Source organism: Myotis nattereri (genome assembly GCF_964212035.1).
Source record: "Myotis nattereri genome assembly, chromosome: 3".
NCBI classification, from domain to species: Eukaryota; Metazoa; Chordata; class Mammalia; order Chiroptera; family Vespertilionidae; genus Myotis; species Myotis nattereri.
The window spans coordinates 2191695-2211583 of NC_138077.1; the positions used below are offsets into that span (position 1 = coordinate 2191695).

The following is a 19889-nucleotide window of genomic DNA, read 5'->3' on the forward strand; positions in this document are numbered from 1 at the left end:
CAATCGGGAGTTTGATCGCTCGCTAATGTGTGCTGACCACCAGGGGGCGGTGCGGAACATGGCAGGTGACCGGCGGCAGCGCTAGGTGCTGAGGGAGGGAAGGAGGAGGCGAGGTGGCTGGGAGGTGGGGAACCTGATTGACCCTGATCACAGGCCAGGCCTGGGACCCCACTGTGCACAAGTTTGTACACGGGGCCCCTCGTATAAAAGTAAGGCTCCGTGTTTCCACGTGAAGAACAGCGAACAGCATGTTCTGTTCAGGAAGCATTTTATTGTTGCTCCAAACTTTCCATTTCACCGACAGAAGCCGCAGTGCGCTCAGAACACCTCCCGCATGGCCTTGCTGAGCTTCTGGATCTTGGTTTTTGCGGACATGTCAACATACCGCTCTCCGATGCGCACAATCATCCCGCCCATGATCGACGGGTCAGTCTAGGAGGAAACCGGTTGGACATGTGAACACACACGGACCTCGCACCAAGCAAAAGGGAAGACGCCAAGCGCTTCCGAGGCTGCGTGCTGCCCGCACGGACAGAGCACACCCAGAGAGAGGCGTCGCTGGGCGCGGACCTGCAGCCCTGAGATGGGAAACCCCAGGCCCACGACAGGCACATCAGCACGGGCAGACCTGACGTCTCACTGTCCCGAGTGACAGCCCGAGGAAACCCCACGTAATAAACCTACCTTAACTTTCAACTGCAACACTTGGCCTTTGGCCAGGAAGCTGTTCAGGACCGTCTTTAATTCAGAGAGCGTGGCTTCATCTAAAGCCTGAAAAGAACATAAGCCTTTTTTACAAAAGAAACAAAACGGACACTTCCCAGCGTCAGGAAAAATACCCATCGGCCTGGGAGGCCCCATCCCCCAGGACTGGGAGGCCCCATCGCCCCAGGAGGCCAGCAGTCATTATTCCCACTTCACGTGTGGGAGAACTGAGGCTCACAGTGGCTAAGAAACTGCGCCCCACACTCTTTGTTGCCCAGGGAGTGAGGACCAGCGCCAACATTGGAAATCAGTCTATTTCTAAAGTCGATGCCCTTAGTCACTAATGGAAGTGTGTTTTTTTAAAGAGTAGAGCGACCTGCCCCAGGCCTGGCCATGGGACAGTGTGGCCCCCGAGCCGGTAAATGTCCCTGAAACTGGCCCGGCCAGGCTGGAGCATCATCCTGCTGTGCCAAGGTTGTGGTTCCTTCGTGGTCAGGGCACTTACAGGAACCAACCACTGACGGCGTGAGTAAGGAGAACCACAAATCGATGTCTCTCCCTCTGTCTCTAAAATCAATTAATAAATGAAGCGAAATGTCCCTGACACGCTCTTTGGAGACGCAGAGCGCCGTATGGACTAGGAATGGCCGCCAGGAGGCAGGCGCTGAGACTCCGGGCACACCTGCTGCTCTCCGGGGTGAAGTCCCACAGACGGTTTCCCACACTGAAGCGCAGGAACAGACTGACTCAGGATAAGAAAATGAACTCCGGGGAGGGGGTATCCGAAGGAGTATGGGCTGTGGAGAGGGTCTGAGTTCAAATCTGGGCTTCACTGCTTGTGACCAGAACAAACAACTCAACTTCCCTGGGCTGGTTTCCTCGCCTGTGACATGGAGATAATCACTTCAACCTCGCATGGGCCGTGGACGGTAAATTACAAAGGTACCCGGCACGTGGAAGGGTTCAGTAAATGGTGCCTATCACAGCCCACACCATCAAGTCAGCAAGAGTCAAGGGCCTGTGCGCCCCACACTCTCCCCTTCACCCCCAAAGGCTGGAAACCCGAGTCTCAGTAAACTAACGAAGAGTCACACCTGCGTCGGAGCACAAAGCGCTGTCCCTCACCCTCAGCCCCGTCTCCAGCCTCAGGAACCGCCCCGTCAGGGACGCGTGAAGGTGCATGAGGCCCTGGAGCGCAGGCTCCCGGAAGCGGGCGGAACAGAGCAAACCTCCGTGACAGGTCACCTTTCCCCAGGTCTTGATTTTAGCCACTTTTTCTTTTTTGTTCTGCAAGCGTGATGCACGAAATGCCCAGGCGAAGGCTGCGGCCACAGCCCCACTCACCGAGGCAGTGGTCACGGTGCACGGGACTTCCCCCCGGTGCACACTCATCATGGTGGCAAAGGCAGCGATGACGGCGGGCGTGCTGGTCAGGCGGCCGTTCTCAGCGAGCAAATCTGGGGAAGTGATGGTATTTCAGTAACTGGACACTCATGTAAAATGGTCATTTGTGGGTATTATAGTCACCCCCCAAAGCGTCATTTGTGGCCTTAAAATATTATGTTTAGCCCTTGGCTGGGTTGGCTCAGTGGATAGAGTGTTGGCCTTCGGACTGAAAGGTCCCGGGTTCTATTCTGGTCAAGGGCACATGCCTGGTTGCAGGCTCGATCCCCAGTAGGGGGTGTGCAGGAGGCAGCCGATCCATGATTCTCTCTCATCTGTGATATTTCTATCTCTTTCTCTCTGCCTCTCCCTTCCTCTCTGAAATCAATATATTTTTTAAAAATATTATATTTAATGCTCTTTAAGAATGCGAATGGAGGAGATTGTTACTCAGTATTAGTTTGTTTTCTTAAAAGAGACTGCGCCAACATGCATTTAAATTAATAAGGGGCGTGTGTCTTATCCAGATTTGAAACAGATATACTAGTCTTATCTGTTTAATCCCTTCAGCTCTCTCACCCAGCCCCGTCCCCTCTGACAGCTGTCAGCCTGTTCTGCCTCCATGAGTCTGTTTATAGTTTATTTTGTTCATTAGGTTCCACATATAAGAAAGATCATATGGCACTTGTCTTTCTCTGACTGGCTCAGTGCACTTAGCATAATGCTCTCCAGGTCCCTCCGTGCTGTCGCAAAGGGTAGGATTTCCTTTTTTATAGCCGAGTAGGATTCCGTGTGTCAATGCACCACAGCATTTTAGTCATTCGCCTGCACTTGGCTGTCTGCAGACCTTGGCTTGGCTACTGCACGTAGCACGGCTGTGAGAGGTGTAGCATGGCTGTGACAGAGGCGTGCAGATGTTCTCTCACACTCGTGTTTCGGGCTCTTCAGACGCAGTGCCGGGAGTGGGCCTGCTGAGTCACAGGCAGTTGCACCTTTAATTTTTTGAGGACCTTCCATGCTGCTTTCCAGGGGCTGCACCCGCTGCCTTCCCACCAGCAGTCACGAGGTCCCCTTCTCCCCACATCCTCGCCAGCACGTGTGTGACTGATGAAGCCGCTCTGACAGGTGTGAGGTGATGTCCCACAGTTGTAATTAGTGGTGCTGAGCATCTTTCCACGTGTATTTGCCACCTGTATGTTCTCTTCGGAGAAGTGTCCATTCAGGTCCTTTGCCCATTTTGTAAATTGGATTGCTTTGTGTGTCGAGTTGCATTAGTTCTTTATGAATTTTGGATATTAACCCATCAGATGTATCCCTGGCGAGTATGTTCTCCTATTCAGTGGGTTGTCTTTTAATTTTGTTGATGGTTTCTTTGCTGTGCAAAAACTTTTTAGTTTGATGCAGTCCCACTTTTTATTTCCCTTGTCCCCAAAAAATACATTGGAAAAAATATTATTACGAGAAATGTCTGAGACTTTACGTTTTCTTCTAAGATTTTTATGGTTTTGAGTCTAACATTTAAGTCTTTAATTGACTTTGAGTTTATTCTTGTGCATGGTGTAAGATGGTCTAGTGTCATTTTTTTTGCATGTATCTGTCCAGTTTTCCCAACACCATTCATTCAATAGATTATCTTTGCCCCACTCTATGTTCTTGCCTCCTCTGTCAAATATTAATTGACCATAAAGGCACGGGTTTATTTCTGGGCTCTCTATTCTGTTCCATTGATCTAAGTGTCTGTTTTTATGCCAGTACCAGGCTGTTTTGATTATTCAGGGTCTTTTGTGGTTCCATACAGATTTTTGTGAAATCTACCATTGGTATCTCAATAGGAATTGTGTTGAATCCATACATTGCTTTGGCTAGTATAGACATTTTACTGATATTAATTCTTCCTATTCATGAGCATGGTATATGATCTACTTGTATCTTCTTCAATTTCTTCGGTGTCTTATAATTTTCTAAGTATAGGTGTTTTACATTCTTGGTTAAAGTTATCTCTAGTTGTTTTTTTTTTTTTTTTTAATGTGACTGTAAATGGGGTTGTTTTCTTAGTTTGCCTTTCTGATAGTACATTATTGGTTTATAAAAATGCAAATGACTTCTGGATATTTTATATTCTGCTCCTTTACTAAATTAATTTATCAGTTCTAATAGTTTTTTGGTGGGATTTTTAGGGTTCTCTCTCTCTACAGTATCATGTCATCTACAAATAATGTTTTTCTTTTTTAGTTTCCAATTGGATGCCTTTTCTCTTGTCTGATTGCTGTGGCCAGGCCTCCCAGTGCTATGCGGGTAAGAGAGGTGAAAGGAGACACCCGTCTTCTTCCTGATTTTAAGGGCAATGCTTTTAGCTTTTGCCTGCTGAGTATGATGTTGGCTGTAGGGGTGTCATGGCCTTCGTTATATTGCGGTATGTTCCCTCTATTCCCACTTGGCTGAGTTTTAATCATAACTGGGTGCTGGATGTTTATCCTTCCATTGGTTCATGTGCTGTATCACATTAACTTATTTGCATATATTGTACCAGCCTGCATCCCTGGAATAAATCCCACTTGGCCACGGCGTATGATCTTTTAAATGTATTGCTGGAGATCTGATTTGCTAATATTTTGTTGAGGATTTTAGCACCTGTGTTCATCAGGGATATTAGCCTATAATTTTTTTCTCTGTAGTGTCTTTATCTGGTTTTGGAATTAGGACAATGCTGGCCTTGTAAAATGAGCTTGGGAGTCTTCACTCCTCTTGGATTTTTTGGAATAGAGAGGAGAGGTGTTAGCTCTTATTTGAATGTTAGTTCTTCTTTGAATATTTTGATCACAGCTTGCATCTGATTTTCAAATGTAGGTCTCAGAATTTAACATTCGGCTACAAATCCTCAAATTAACACTGTGTATCTTAAAAAATGGTGGCACAAATACACATTCTTTGGAACTTGTATTCTGAGTTGACCTGGGATTTGAAAAGCAACCTGATGGACTGAAGGATGCAAATTTCTCCAAGGACAGAGGGACAGCCAGGCTACAGACCATCCTGATGGTGCGAATCCCACTGGTGGCCGTGGACTGAGATACTGAGATTAGACACTCACATCTTAGCATCGTGAGCCAGGGCCCCTCAAACCTCAATGCGCAGGCGGTCACTGGGGAGAGGAAAGGACAGGCGGGGGAGGCCTGACTCTGTCAAGGGCGGCGACGCCCACGCGCCTGCCCCGGGACGGCCTTCCCAGCAGCGAGTGTGCAGGGACTCGGGAGAGAGCCAGTACTTACTGATCAGGTTGGCCGTGAGGGGAGAGAGCTTCTCCTTGGCTGTCAGCTCATTCAGGCTTTTCACTTTAACAGAACGCTTCGTAAAGGGATTCAAGATGGAGGCAGCCATTTTGGGTTCCTTCAAGAGTTGCTAAAAGTGCCAAGAATTTTTTAAGTTCTTTAGAGCATAAACGATCCTAGCTGCCACACACACACACACACACACACACACACACTTCTTATGGATCATGTATTTAATGAATTAAATTGGTACTCTCAAAGCACAAAGAACAGTTACAATCAAATGATTTTCTCTGCCTTTAAGCATACACCACACCATGATTTCACATAGGATACACTATTTCTTGAAAAAATGTAGACATTTTTAAATTTCTGAAAATTAACTTTTGCTTTTCGACAGAGACTATAAAAAAGTATGCACCCCAAAAACCCAGTTCACTGCATATCTTAACGTATTTAATATGGGTCCTGCCCTAGTTTTTCACGTACTGAGAGGATGCTGGCAAGGCCAGCACTCAGGTGCGGACCTGAACGGTGCCCCTTGGAGGGGCCTCTCCGGCTCAGGTGACCCCCTGTGCTCCCGCTCAGAGCTCGAGAACCAGCCCAGCCGGGGGGGCATGGTGCTTCAGAACAGCCTCCCACCCCCCGTCTGGGAGGGACAGCAGGCAGAACACAGGAGTGCAGGCACCTGAGACCCCTCTGTCTCCCCTCTGTGAACCCACACACGTCTGGATCCAGTGACCGACGCTGCTTCCATCTGTCACCCCCCTGCCGCCCTCAGTGACTGCGTTAGCAGCTTCTCCCTGGCGCCCGCCTGGGGCCTGTCTCTGATCCACCGCCATCTAATGGGGAACTGCAATGTGTGGCCCCAAACCAACATTTCCCCGAACTGCTGGATTACATACAGGAAGAGATTCTGGAATCGGGGCTGGCCAATGGACAGTTAGTGATGCCTGTAGCGTCACACTTTTCTCTCACTCTCACTGACCGTCTGAAGGCAAGAGGCTCCTTTCTAAGTCTCCGCCGACTTCCGGTTTTAGTCAAACCCCATCCCACAACCCAGGTCATTCTCTAAAGAAAAAAACCCAGTGGGAATGTAGTAAGCAATGGGCAGGAAAGCACTCACCGCTATTCTTGACAGTTCCTTTTCCACTTGGTCCAGTTTATTCTGTTTAGATGCAGCCGAGTACAGAGCAGTGGCATAGCGGCCTTCGACCCCGTACACCTGAACAGGTGGCTTTAAAAAGGCGGGGCAGGGGACAAAAAGGAAAATCAGTTAATATTCTACTGTCAATAGCAGAATTAAATAGCTGTATTTAAAAAGACATTTTGCCAAAACCGGTTTGGCTCAGTGGACAGAGCATCGGCCTGCGGACTGAAGGGTCCCGGGTTCGATTCCGGACAAGGGCATGTTCCTGGGTTGCGGGCACATCCCCAGTGGGAGATGTGCAGGAGGCAGCTGATCGATGTTTCTCATCGATGTTTCTAACCCTCTATCTCTCTCCCTTCCTCTCTGTAAAACATCAATAAAATATATTTAAAAAAAATAAAAATAAAAAAAAAATAAAAAGACATTTTTTGTGGCATACAAGTTAACTATGTTGTCAGAGCTATCCTGAATGGCAATTCTCAATCTTCCCCCGGCCGATCAACCTTTGACCCTCCAGTTCCTCCCCGCAGAGCGAGGGCCTTAGGAAAGACGGTGTCCAACCCCTTCAGCCTAACCACCTAGAACAGCCGTGGCCCCGGAGAAAAGCTCAGGCTCTGAATGAGTCTGGTTCCAGGGCAGCCCAGGACCAAGCGGAGTGACACGGGACAAGTCCTCCCGGAGTCTCCATTTCCCCTGGTGAAGGGGGAAGGCCAGCCTCTCCCCATCACCATTCCGGGTTCCGGGACTCTCCCGTTTAAAGGTTATGGACACTATTCGTCCCCAGCCCCACGCACACGGCACGTTTTGAAACGACAACGGTGCACAAGCCCAGGCCCTGGCGGCACTGCTGCTGGACCCGTCTCCGCTTTGCGATGACAGAAGCCGACCTACCCGCACCAGCTTGGCGAACGGCCTGGCCACAGACGTGCTGAAGCATCGCACCTTTGAAAAAAGGAAAGCAGGTCACACTCGGATCTCGAGGTCATTTTACAGTAAACAGGACGTGGACACGGCTGGTTTCTCCCGGGTCATCACCGGCCCAGGGAGGGCGGGCTGCTCTCGGCCAGGAGGGAGCTCCCGGCGCACAGCCTCGCCCAGCTGCGTGGGAAGCTGCCTCCGCGGACCAGCGCGTCTGCTGGGCCAGGCTGAGGCCGGCACTCCAGAACAGAGAGAAGACAGGACACAGAACAACAAGGAAACTGGTGCTTCAGAAAGAAAGGGAAGACGTTCGGCATTTATAGGACCACCCGTGAGCAGGATGTGACTGCAAAGCGGCAGGATTCCGGCCGCCACTGGCAAGAGGTGCACCTTCCGAGAGGCCACGCGCCTTCTGGGGACGAGGCTCAGCCCCGGGGAGGGGGCAGGTCCGGTGCGAGGGCAGGCCCGGTTCTGCGGCGGCAGCTCCTCCCCCGAGGGGCAGCCACCTGCCGGGGCGCGGGCCACCTTCGCGCTGCAACCCCAGCTCGCAGTGTTCGCACCAAACCCGCCGCGAGGACGAAAAGACGCCGCGGCTCTCGCGGGAAAGTTCCCTGAGGGTCAGAGGTCAGGCCACGGAGAGCGTCGCGCGGGCAAACAGCGGAAGGGCCCGGGCTTCCCCTCCCTCTTCCGTGACTCCGTGGGTTCGGATCTCGCTCTCCCCCGAGCGGGACGGGCCATTGAAACGCTGCCATCTCACTCTCCTTACAAGAACGTGGGCTGCGCTTTACAGCCCTTCCTTAGCGTCACCATGACCCCCGCGGTCAGATCGCGACGCCCCAGGGAGGGGGACGACCGGGGGGCGGGCAGTGTCCTTAGCTCGCAACCCGGGGAAGCCGGGCGCCCAGCTCCTGGGGCCTCCAGCCTGCAGCTCCCCGGAGCCGCTCGGAGGCCGCCGAGGTCAGGCCCGCGCCACCCGCCCGCCGCGCCCGGGGTGCGGGTGCGCGGCCGCCCGAGCCGCCTCGCGTCGCCCCCACTCGCCGGGCTCCGCGACCCTGAACGGCGGCCACGCTCCCAGCTGTGGCCTCGCGCTGTGGCTCTAGGGGTCCGGCGCGGCCACCCCAGGGGGCATCCTCCCGCCGGCTTTCAGGGCCTCCACCGTCTCACCTGCCGGGCGAGCCCGGACGCTGCAGGCGAGGCCATCTTCTCCCGGGCGCTGGAGGTCAAACCCGGGCTGGGAGGGAGGTGCGAGGGCGCGTGCGTGCGTCAGCGTAGCCGCTCGGCCCGCTGGGAAATGTAGGCGTAGGTCGTCAGGCCGCATGCGCTGGGTGCCCCCTCGCGCTGGGAGTTGTAGTCCTTAGGGGCGGGAGGGAAACGCTGGATTGGGGACGGGGCTGGTGGGCTGAGAGCACCTGAAATGAAGTCCTTGCTAAACCAGGTGGCGCTGGCAGGTCTGATCACAAGGGAAGCTTACTGTAGAATGGACGCAGGCCCCAAGCTTCACAGTGTCCACGTGGATAAATACGGTGGCATTTGTTCCACGTCACGTCCATCACTGGCGTCGTTAGCATCTGTATCCCTTCTTCCAACCTCCCCAAGTGTTCCAAGCGCAGCTCCTCACGCTGTATTTAAAAACGACAACAACCGACAAACACGAACCTCACAGCTCCAGAAGCAGACACTACGTGCCTGTACCTGGGACCTGACTGCGCCCCCCCCATCTCACCTGAGTACAGCGGCGATCTGTGGGTTGTGAGGCTGAGCTAGATTCCTGATTCTGGGTAGTGTGATAATCCGAGAATCAGACCTAAGATGGGAGACCTGGGGTTTGAGCAGGCGCAGCACTGAAGCTGAGGGCCCAACACTAGCTTCATGAAAACAACCTGTGTCCCACCTGCTCCCCCTCAGTGGCGCTTGCTCTAATGGTCGCTTCTGTGCAGAACAGAGTTGGCCCACAGAGTGCGGGGTTGGAATTACCTGGCTGTAACAATGGGGGCCTGCGGTCCATTGAAACGTGTGTGTTTTTCCTGCTCAGATCTATTATATGAACACAGATTTACTCACTAACTCATCCTTTTAGAGTACAGTTTTACTCATTATTTAAAAAAAACACACAACACTTGTGAAAATGCAAAAAAAAAACAAGGAATGTAACGGACCTTTTCCCCACCCCCCAGAGGCAGCTGTTGTCAGGATTTGGGTGTGTCGTCTCCCAGTATTTTCCAGGCAGTAGCTTGAGCTGCCAGGCTTGAATCCCAGTCCTTTTGGTGACCTTGGCCCAATTATATAACTTCTCTGTGCTTCAGTTTTCTCATCTATAAAATCGGTGTTACAAGCAATAGCACCTGCCTTATAGGTTGTTAGGAAGAATAAGGAGGTTAATATATATGTATTTAGAACAATTGCTTGACACAGTGGCACTCAATAATGCTAGTTCTTTATTTTGTGTTTGTTTTTTATTATATATACATACTCACAATTTGCATATAATTTAGTATCTTGACTTTTTCCTTAATCCATGAGAAAAAAGGATACTAAAATTATATATGGTTTGTGAATACATGCTTACAATATCAAAATATTTCCAAGTTATATAATTTTCATAAATATTGAGGCAAGAGTGACGATAGGGGATATATAAATGGAGTCACTTTAACCAAGCTGCTAAAATTGCTAACGTGATGAAGTTAAGGCCCGAGGAAGGATCCTGTCCTTGTTCTAATTGGCCTGGGAACTTGAATTGTTTTGAACTTTCCGGTCTTGTGTCAATGCCTCGATATGCATCTGGACACACACCAGACCTCCAGACAACCCCCCAATGAACCCCTAACAGATGCTCACACACTCACCTGGCATCTGTTCTCCAGATCGTCGGATGTTACCAGACCTCCTGGTGCCCATCTTCTGGGCCAGCTGGCATCCATCATCCTGACCACCTGACCCCTGACTCCTAGGCGCCCTGGACCAGCCTGGGGCTAGGGATGCAGGACTGACAATTCTCAATTACAGGCCTTTTAGTCTGTGAGTAGTTCCTCTCCTTTGGAACACTTCTGGGTCTTTGCCTAACTATTTCGAGGCTGCAAACTTCAAGACCCTTGAATAAATCCCTATCATTTATTTCTAGCAAAGCCTCCAGACTCTTTTTGAGTTTGTTTGACAATATTTTAATGGTGGCAGAGTAAATCATCAAGTGGATAGCCTGTGACTTTAGTCAATTATTTTTTAACATAATTCAAATGGTTTCCCTGTTTTTGGTTTTCTTTTTGGCCATTTTAAACAAGACTGCTGCCAAAACCAGTTTGGCTCAGTGGATAGAGCGTCAGCCTGCGGACTGAAGGGTCCCAGGTTCGATTCCGGTCAAGGGCATGTACCTGGGTTGTGGACACATCCCCAGTAGGGAGTGTGCAGGAGGCAGCTGGTCGATGTTTCTCTCTCATCGATGTTTCTAACTCTCTATTTCTCTCCTTTCCTCTCTGTAAAAATTCAATAAAATATATTTAAAAACAAAACAAAACAAAAAAAACAAAAAAAACAAGACTGCATCTCCTGAGCATCTTTAGACACAAATCCTCCCCCCCCCCCTTTTTTCACTTAGGGTAACTTCCAAATAGATTTCCTGAACTGGCACAACTTGGCAACAGGGTGTGAGCATTTTAAAAATTTGTCATCCACTTTGCTTTTAAAAGTTTTAACAACTTTATGCTTTCACGAACAGTGCACATGAGCGTTGTTTCAGCCCTCGCTGCAAACTATCTTTCAGGGGCTGTTTCAAATGAGCCCAACAGAAAGTATAGTCAACACGTTTTATTGAGCAACTGTTATGTGCAGGCAGCTGTTCTAGGCCCTGCAGGCCCAGCAGGGTGCAGGACAAACTGCTTCCCCTCGTAGGCCTTACCTTCTATGTGACATCAGTTCACAAACCCCGTGCTTCCAAGTGTGTGGGTGCTAATGGATGCAGCACAAATAAAATGTTCCAGGGCCAGATACACTTGGAACACTCTAGACCAGTGGTTCTCAACCTTCCTAATGCCGCGACCCTTTAACACAGTTCCTCATGTTGCAGTGACCCCCAACCATAAAATTATTCTCGTTGCTACTTCATCACTGTAATGTTGCTACTGTTATGAATCATCATGTAAATATCTGATATGCAGGATGTATTTTCATTGTTACAAATTGAACATAATTAAAGCATAGTGATTAATCACCAAAACAATATGTAATTATATGTGTGTTTTCTGATGGTTTTAGGCGACCCCTGTGAAAGGGTCGTTCGACCCCCAAAGGGGTCACGACCCACAGGTTGAGAACTGCTGCTCTAGACTCTGTGGCATCAATGATTTATAAGGAAACTGTTTGCGATGGTGCAGAAACTTCCTTCCTTTAATCTGACGTTTCCTCCTTCTTTCCTTTTGACTCAAACTGGCCTTGTCCAGCCTGGAGCACCCTGACTCACCCCCTCCCTCTCCCTCTCCCGACCCCTCCCTGAATCATTAAGCCCTCAGGACAGTGAGGCTCCGTCAGCAGCGGATAACCTTAGACACAAAGCCTCGGGCTGTTGGAGTTTGAGGGTTTATTAGGTGGTTGCACACATACGGCTTCATTTTTAAAAAAAATATATTTTATTGATTCTTTACAGAGAGGAAGGGAGAGGGATAGAGAGCTAGAAACATCGATGAGAGAGAAACATTGATCAGCTGCCCCCTGCACACTCCCCACTGGATATGTGCCCGCAACCAAGGCACAAGGCCTTGGCCAGAATCGAACCCGGGACCCTTGAGTCCACGGGCCGATGCGCTATCCACTGAGCCAAACCGGTTAGGGCACGGCTTCATTTTTATTCTAAGTCTCAGGATACCTCCATTTTTTAGTGGTGAAACTTCTCGGCTCACGTGGACCTCAGGACGGATTTCTGGGCAGGGATTTCAATGCCAGCGACCGCTGCTTACCTCTGGGTGATCCAGACAAGCAGAGGAACACGGAAGACGCCTGGTGCCCCTGCAGCCAGACCCCTTTCCCACCGGCTCTGGGCCGTGGGCACCTGCAGAACCCCCACTGCAGGCACAGCCCCGCAGGGACCACTGGGACCCCAGGGCAGCCCCTTCCCCCTGTACAAACCTACGTTGTTTGAACATTAGTTGTTCTAACAGCCCAGGCCATGGAGTCCAAGGGACTTGCCCGAGGCCACAGGCCAGGGCGACAGCGGCAGCAAAACCTGGAGTCAGAGCTGGACTTTCATCTTTTATGCTGACTTTTGATTTAAAACAAAGATTTCTCGCTGTTTTATTTCTCTGTCTTGTTTTCTTATGCCACATGTGTGTCATGAACCCTCAATTTAAAACATTGTTTTAAAAAATGTGTTAAGAAATCTGGGGGAAGGTGAATGTGCACCATGTGCACTGCACTCACTTTAAAACCGCGAAAAATCGGAGACAAATGTCTGTGTGTAAGAAGACGGTTTTTAAAATCGGGCGGCCATTACTGTGAGATTGGCCACATATATGCAAGGACACAGGAAACTATCTCATGACACTGAAGAAAGAACTACAAATTACCTCCTGGATTTCCCTCCAACGAGCACGTGTCCCCACCACAATCAGAAGAAGAAGAAGGCTGCCCCGGGGCTGCTGGGCCCATGGAGGCCATGCCCTGGTTCTGACGGCTCAGCTCCTGGCAGCAGGGCACCTGCCCAGGCGGACGCGTTCCACGGGCCTCCATGTCTCCTGCCACGGCTACTCCCAGGCTAACATCAGTGTACGCGCCACCGGCCCGGAGGACACATCCTTTTTCTATGTCTACTTTAAAAATTGATTTTAGAGCGAGAGGAAGGGAGAGAGAGAGAAACATCGATATGAGAGAGCGGGACATCGATCCGCTGCCTCCTGCACCCATTCTGGAAATCTGTGGGGCCCCCTGTTAGGGATGGAGCCCTTAACCCGGGCATGTGTCCTGACCTGGGGTTGAATCAGCAGCTTTTGGGTGCAGGGGCTGATGCCCAACTGATTGAGGCACCCCGGCCAGGGCTCTTTTGTAAATAATTAAACTTCCTGGGGGCGACATTGGTCAATAACATCATATAAGTTTCAGGTGTGCAGCGTGATGATCTGACACCTCAGTACTCGATCGTGTGCTCCCCCCCCGGAGTCTAGCCTCCTTCTGTGGCCATGGGCTGACCCCCTCACTTTCTCCGTTCTCCTCCACCCCATCCCCTCTGGCAACCACCACGGTGTTGTCTGCATCTATGGTTTTGTTTCTTTTGTTCGCTGCTTTCTGTTTTATATCCCACGTGAGTGAAATCAGAGGGTCTCGTCTCTTTCTCGCTGGCTCACCTCACGTGGCATGGCGTTCTCAAGGATTTCGTCATTTTCGTGGCTGAGCGGTGCTCCGTTGTGTATACGCGCCGCGTCTTCTCTGCCCAGTCACGCAGCCGTCAGAGGACATTCAGGTTGTTTCTATGCCTTGGACTACGCTGTGACGAGCACAGGGATAGATATTTACAAATAAGTGTTTTCAAACCGTGCCGTCGAGAGGGTTGCTGGGCCAGAGGGGAGCTCCTTTGTTAATTTTTCGAGGAGCCTCCCTCTGGCGTCCACAGCGGCTGCACCCGCTCCGCTCCCGCCAGCAGCGCCCGGCTCCCTCCTCCCCGGCCTCCTGCCGCTTGCAGGTCACACCCACAGGCGGCCTCCGTGTGAGGCTCCCTGCATCTGACCGCCCGGGACCTGGGGAGCGTTGTGTTATTCATCACCCGCTGGTCTCGGAGGGGGTGCTGCCTCCGCTCCTGTCCTTCCCCCTCCGACCCCCCAGACGCGAGCAGAGCCACTTCCCGGCCTGGCCACAGGCTGGCGGCCCCGATGGAACCTCCACATGGAGTTCATGTTTCCATTTAACCTTCAGCACAGGGAAACGACCTGGTCAGCGTTCCACACAGGACTCTGTGCCTCTCCATGCTTCAGGGGCTTGGGGCAGCCCTGCCAATCAGCAGAGACTTCTGAGCTGGGACCTGTCGAGCTTTGAATAAGAAAAAGTGTTGCCTGGCTGGCGTGGCTCAGTGGTTGAGCGCTGACCTATGCACCAGGAGGTCACGGTTCAATTCCCGACCAGGACGCCTGCCCGGGTTGCAGGCTTGGTCCCCCCCATAGAGGGCGTGCAGGAGGCAGCCGATCGATGATTCTCATCATTGATGTTTCTCTCTCTCTCTCTCTCCCTCTCCCTTCCTCTCTCTGAAATAATGAAAACATATTTTTTAAAGAAGGAAAAGTGTGAAAGACAATGGGCCATGGGGCCCCAGAAGCTGTGACCGTCGGCTTTAAACGGTTTATCCTTAGGACCTGGCCCGTCTGTCACAGAGGAAGAGAGCACGGAAGACACATGAACGGCCTTGAGTCCCTGGAGAAAGCTGTTAGGAGGCCTGCGGCCTTGATGGCCAGGATCCGGCGGTGACGGAGGGAGGACCTGGCACTGTGGGCAGTGGTCACCCACCTGGGCACTGGCCTCCTCCCTCCCCTTCTCCTCCAGGCCTGCGGGTCCTCCTCACCTTGAAGCAGTCCCCTCACCACTCAAGGTCACCGCTGATGCCCGGCCTGGACCGAGTTTCGTTTCCGAAGGACCATTCGAACACCAGGGGGCGCCATCTCCTCGCGTTGCAAACAGCCTGGGGCCTTGGAATGCATTTCGTTCTAGAGCTTTCTCCATTCAAACCTCCCGTTCCTGCCCCTTCAAGCCAGCAAGGATCAGAGGATTGTACGATTGACAAACCACCTTCTCCAATCAGATGCCCCAGCCCAGGCTCCTTGCGTTTCAGGGCCAGACAGGTTGGGTTTCTCGTTCCTGCCACACAGACACCACTGCCCCCCCCTCACCCCCAAGTTGCAACATTCTTCCTTCTGCCCTGGGCTCAGCCCTCGCCCTGCCCCTGCCCGCAGCCAGGTGGGCAGCCCCCGCCTTGGGCATTGGCCGCAGGCTCCGTGGGAAACTGCTCCGGGCGGAGCGGACCTCAGCCTCCCCTGCCCCAGGCCCCCTTCCTGGGCCGGGCAGTTCGGGGCGAAGCCATGCCCCGAGTGGGCGCCCTGCCCGGGAGATGGGCGCAGCGGGAAGGGCGGATGTGCAGGACAGAGCCTCCGGGGCTGCTGGTTAGATCCACGTGGTGACTATAAACTGAGGACAGTCACAGCCTTTCCAGGGCCCTGGTCCGGCTCCTGGGCGCCCTGGGTCTGGGGGCCTGCGGGGGGGGGGGGGGGGGGGTTGGGTCATGACCGGCTTCCCTGCAGAGAGGAGCGGCCGGCCCAGCCCCGGTTAGAGTCCCAGCCCCGGTTAGAGTCCCAGCCTGCCCTCACCACCTGTGTGGCTTGGGGGAGTCCCCTACGCCCCGTGCCTCAGTTTCCCCGCTGGGAACGGAGCTGGGGGCGATGCAGACCACGCGTTAACACCTGCAGGGGTTCAGCTGGGTGCTGGCTCCAGCCCGGGGTGAGCGAGCTTCCTCTCCACTCGGACGGTGGGTCCCTCTGCGTAGAGGCCCGGTGAGCCCCTGCCCTCCCCCCCCCCCCCCCCCGCCATGCTTCCCGTGGGGTTGATTCTGGCTCCCACTCCTCCTTGCTGAGCGGCTCGGGGCCTGCAGGGAGCTTCGCCGGCCTCCGGAAGGCTCTGGTCCACACCAGCCGTTTCCCGGGGCGCGAGCCGCAGGGGGACCAGGGCGGGCGGCCCCATCTGGGACTTGACTGAGGAAGACAGTGGTGACGTCGGAGCAGTCAGCTCCCAGGACGCACTGAGCACCGTCCACTTAGAAATAAGTGAAGTGCGGCCCGCGGGCTCAGCTGTGAGCATCGACCTGTGGACCAGGCGGTCACGGTTCGATTCCCGGTCAGGGCACAGGCCTGGGTTGCGGGCTCCATCCCCAGTGGGGGGCGTGCAGGAGGCAGCCGGCCAGTGATTCTCTCTCCTCACTGATGTTTCTCTGTCTCTCCCCCTCCCTCTCTGAAATCAGTAAAAATATATTTAAAAAAATAAAAAAGGGAGCACAGTAGTGGTTGTAGAGGAGTTTGGTGGGAAAAGGAAATTAAGTGGTAAAAAAAGGAGAAGGAAATGATACATTTTTCTCCTTTATACAATTATTTGGCTTTAGCAAAGGCAAAAGCAGCAGACAGGACGGGGGCGCTCCCAGCGCGTGGGGAGCGTGTGGAGGGTGGGATGTGAAATGATCCGCCGGGCCAGGGACCCCACAGAATCGCCTAGTGTCTGGGGCCGAGCCGCCTTCCGTTGTTTCCATCAGTGAGGAAATGGAGAGAGGCGCCTGCCTGGAGGTCCCTGGCGACCGGCTGGGCTCTGTTTGGGGCGCCGCAGGCCAGTGCAGGGAAGACGGGCAGGACGGCGGGGACCCGGTGGCGCAGCCCACAGGGCAGAGCCCAGAGGCTGGCACAGAGGGGACAGGTGACTTGAGAATAAAGGAGGCTCTTTCGGCCCGAGTTTACAGGCAGCCCCAGCCTCTGTAGCAAATGCACTTGTGTGACCTTGAAGGCGGCCCTGGTGACCTCGCAGACGGCCTGGTGACCTCATAGACGGCCCTGCTGACCTCGCAGACGGCCTGGTGACCTCACAGACGGCCTGGTGACCTCGCAGACGGCCTGGTGACCTCATAGACGGCCTGGTGACCTCGCAGACGGCCTGGTGACCTCGCAGACGGCCTGGTGACCTCATAGACGGCCTGGTGACCTCCCAGACGGCCTGGTGACCTCATAGACGGCCTGGTGACCTCCCAGACGGCCTGGTGACCTCGCAGACGGCCTGGTGACCTCATAGACGGCCCTGGTGACCTCACAGACGGCCTGGTGACCTCGCAGACGGCCCTGGTGACCTCATAGACGGCCTGGTGACCTCACAGACGGCCTGGTGACCTCCCAGACGGCCTGGTGACCTCGCAGACGGCCTGGTGACCTCATAGACGGCCCTGGTGACCTCGCAGACGGCCTGGTGACCTCGCAGACGGCCCTGGTGACCTCACAGACGGCCTGGTGACCTCACAGACGGCCTGGTGACCTCATAGACGGCCCTGGTGACCTCGCAGACGGCCTGGTGACCTCGCAGACGGCCCTGGTGACCTCATAGACGGCCTGGTGACCTCACAGACGGCCTGGTGACTTCGCAGATGGCCTGGTGACCTCACAGACGGCCTGGTGACCTCATAGACGGCCCTGGTGACCTCGCAGACGGCCTGGTGACCTCGCAGACGGCCCTGGTGACCTCATAGACGGCCTGGTGACCTCACAGACGGCCTGGTGACCTCACAGACGGCCTGGTGACCTCATAGACGGCCTGGTGACCTCACAGACGGCCCTGCTGACCTCCCAGACGGCCTGGTGACCTCCCAGACGGCCTGGTGACCTCACAGACGGCCCTGGTGACCTCACAGACGGCCTGGTGACTTCGCAGATGGCCTGGTGACCTCACAGACGGCCTGGTGACCTCACAGACGGCCTGGTGACCTCGCAGACGGCCCTGGTGACCCAAAATCGAGGAGCCCTGAGGCCTTTCGTTTTGCCGAGCGCTCAGGGGAGACCGGGCTGCGGAGTTTCTCACATAGGATTGCAAGGCCGGAGAAAACCTGATTTTGGGTTTTTAAGCAAAGGGGAGTTCTGCGCGAGGTGGTCCCGGGAGACTGAGGCCACATCTGCGGGAAGCCGAATGGCTTAGACGCTGCGCGTCGCATGGCTCGCCGGGGGCAGATGGCCGCCCTGTTCATCCCTGGGGCACCCAGTCCCTTGGCTCACACCCCATGCCGGACGCCGCGTTGGCTGCCGCCGGAGGGACCGGTGTCTGCCTCGGGAGCCGTGGCCACCTTCCCTCCGATCAGGCTTTTGTCGGGAGCCGGTCCATGCTTGCTGTTTCCAGGGACCTGGCATATATGGCATACTGTTCTTAATATGTTTGCTCACCTTCTTGGCACTATGTGTTTTAACCAAGGCCTCCTCTCTGAGAAAGGTGGTTTCCCCAGGTAGGGATTTTCCCCTGAAGTTAGGGAGGGAATAAAACCCCTCAACTAAGTGCCAGGCGGGTAATTAATCACTTTAACTACGAACAATCATGCTTAAGCTACATAATCTTTACTCCCTGGAATGGAGATAAGAAACGCCCTAACCTTTGTAATAGAGATTGATAGGATTGAATCAACTGGTATAAATACAGATGTAACAAGACAGCAAGAGACAGAGGGAGAAGACAGAACCAGGAGGCACAGAACCTACACAGAACGTTCTCTAGAGACAGAAGAACTTCGCTGGAGAGAATATGGCAAAAGATCCTGGACAGAAACTGGCCTCAGAACCTAGCGAGAGAACATGGCAAAAGATCCTGGACTGAACCTGACTACAGAAATTGGCAAGAGAACCTGACTAGAACCTGGTGACTGAACCTGGCTGGAGAACCTGGAGAACCTGGCTGGAGAACCTAGCAAGAGACCATGGACACAGAACCTGGCTGGAGAACCTGGACAGAACCTGGCTGGAGAACCTAGCAAGAGAACATGGACACAGAACCTGGCTGGAGATCCTAAGCAGAAGCTCTCTGGAGATCGAGACCAGAACTTGGCTGGAGATCCTGGCTAGGCTGCTGATCAACTGAACTCCGTCTCCATGTCATTCCTTCTTCGCCGACTCCGTCCACACCTTTGGGGACCCCTGGACCCGCTGGGGTTGGACCCCGGCAGGCTTTCACTTTAAACATCACTTTCCTTTGCTCGATTCACGGAGAATGTTGGCTCATCTAAAACGTCAACTAAGTTGCACGCAGTTCTACAGACTCCGGGCTCTCTCTGATCTCCAGAGCTTTACGTTTGTAGGAATTGCTTCTACCCCTGAGCCCCAAAGGGACAGACAGTTTGCTCCTCCGTCCTGCCTCGCAGCTGATTGCAATGACGAAAGGGAAAGAGATGAGCAGGGGACTCCCCCAGCGGCAGAGCGGTGCTGTATAGAAAGGGGGTGGTGTCCTATGGATTTCATTCAGAAGCATTTGAATAAAACTGCCGTGAGTAATCTCACATCAGAAAACATTCTGTGAAATACAAACTTTTCCCCCCACAGAATGTTTCCTGATGTGAGATTATTATTTAACTTCAACCTTCTAAGCGGTGTCCTTCATGGTCCCAGCCAGCACAAAGTTAACGCAGTTGATAAAATGCGTCAAACACAGCCGGCCGCTGGTTCCCGTCCACGTTGTCAGCCAGGCCACGTCCTCCCGAAACACCCATCCTGGGGGCAAAGCGGTCAGAGAGCTCCCCGGCTGCCGGGGCCCTGCCCGCTGACCCGGGACGCGGGGCACTCAGGAGGCCAGCCAGGCAGTGGGGGCCGGAGGCTTCCACGAAGCTGGCCGGGGCCTGGGTGCCGGGAACTTGCACCTTTTTTGCTCAGTAGCAACACTCATGTCAGAAAGAAAACCTACCTTGTTTTCTTCTCTCTCTCTCTCTCTCTCTCTCTCTCTCT

General features: G+C 53.4%; 1 protein-coding gene across 1 annotated transcript; it reads right to left on the reverse strand.

Annotated features, from left to right (window-relative positions):
* Window positions 1–251: 251 nt before the first annotated feature.
* Window positions 252–9024, reverse strand: ATP5PO (ATP synthase peripheral stalk subunit OSCP). The gene is made up of 7 exons (XM_081085948.1): window positions 8590–9024; window positions 7399–7449; window positions 6484–6594; window positions 5358–5487; window positions 2050–2162; window positions 685–771; window positions 252–432 (listed from the first exon to the last, which is right to left on the reverse strand). Exons 1-7 carry the CDS (start codon window positions 8623–8625, stop codon window positions 319–321), a joined length of 642 nt encoding a protein of 213 aa, XP_080942074.1. The 5' UTR covers window positions 8626–9024; the 3' UTR covers window positions 252–318.
* Between the last annotated feature and the right edge of the window lie 10865 nt (window positions 9025–19889).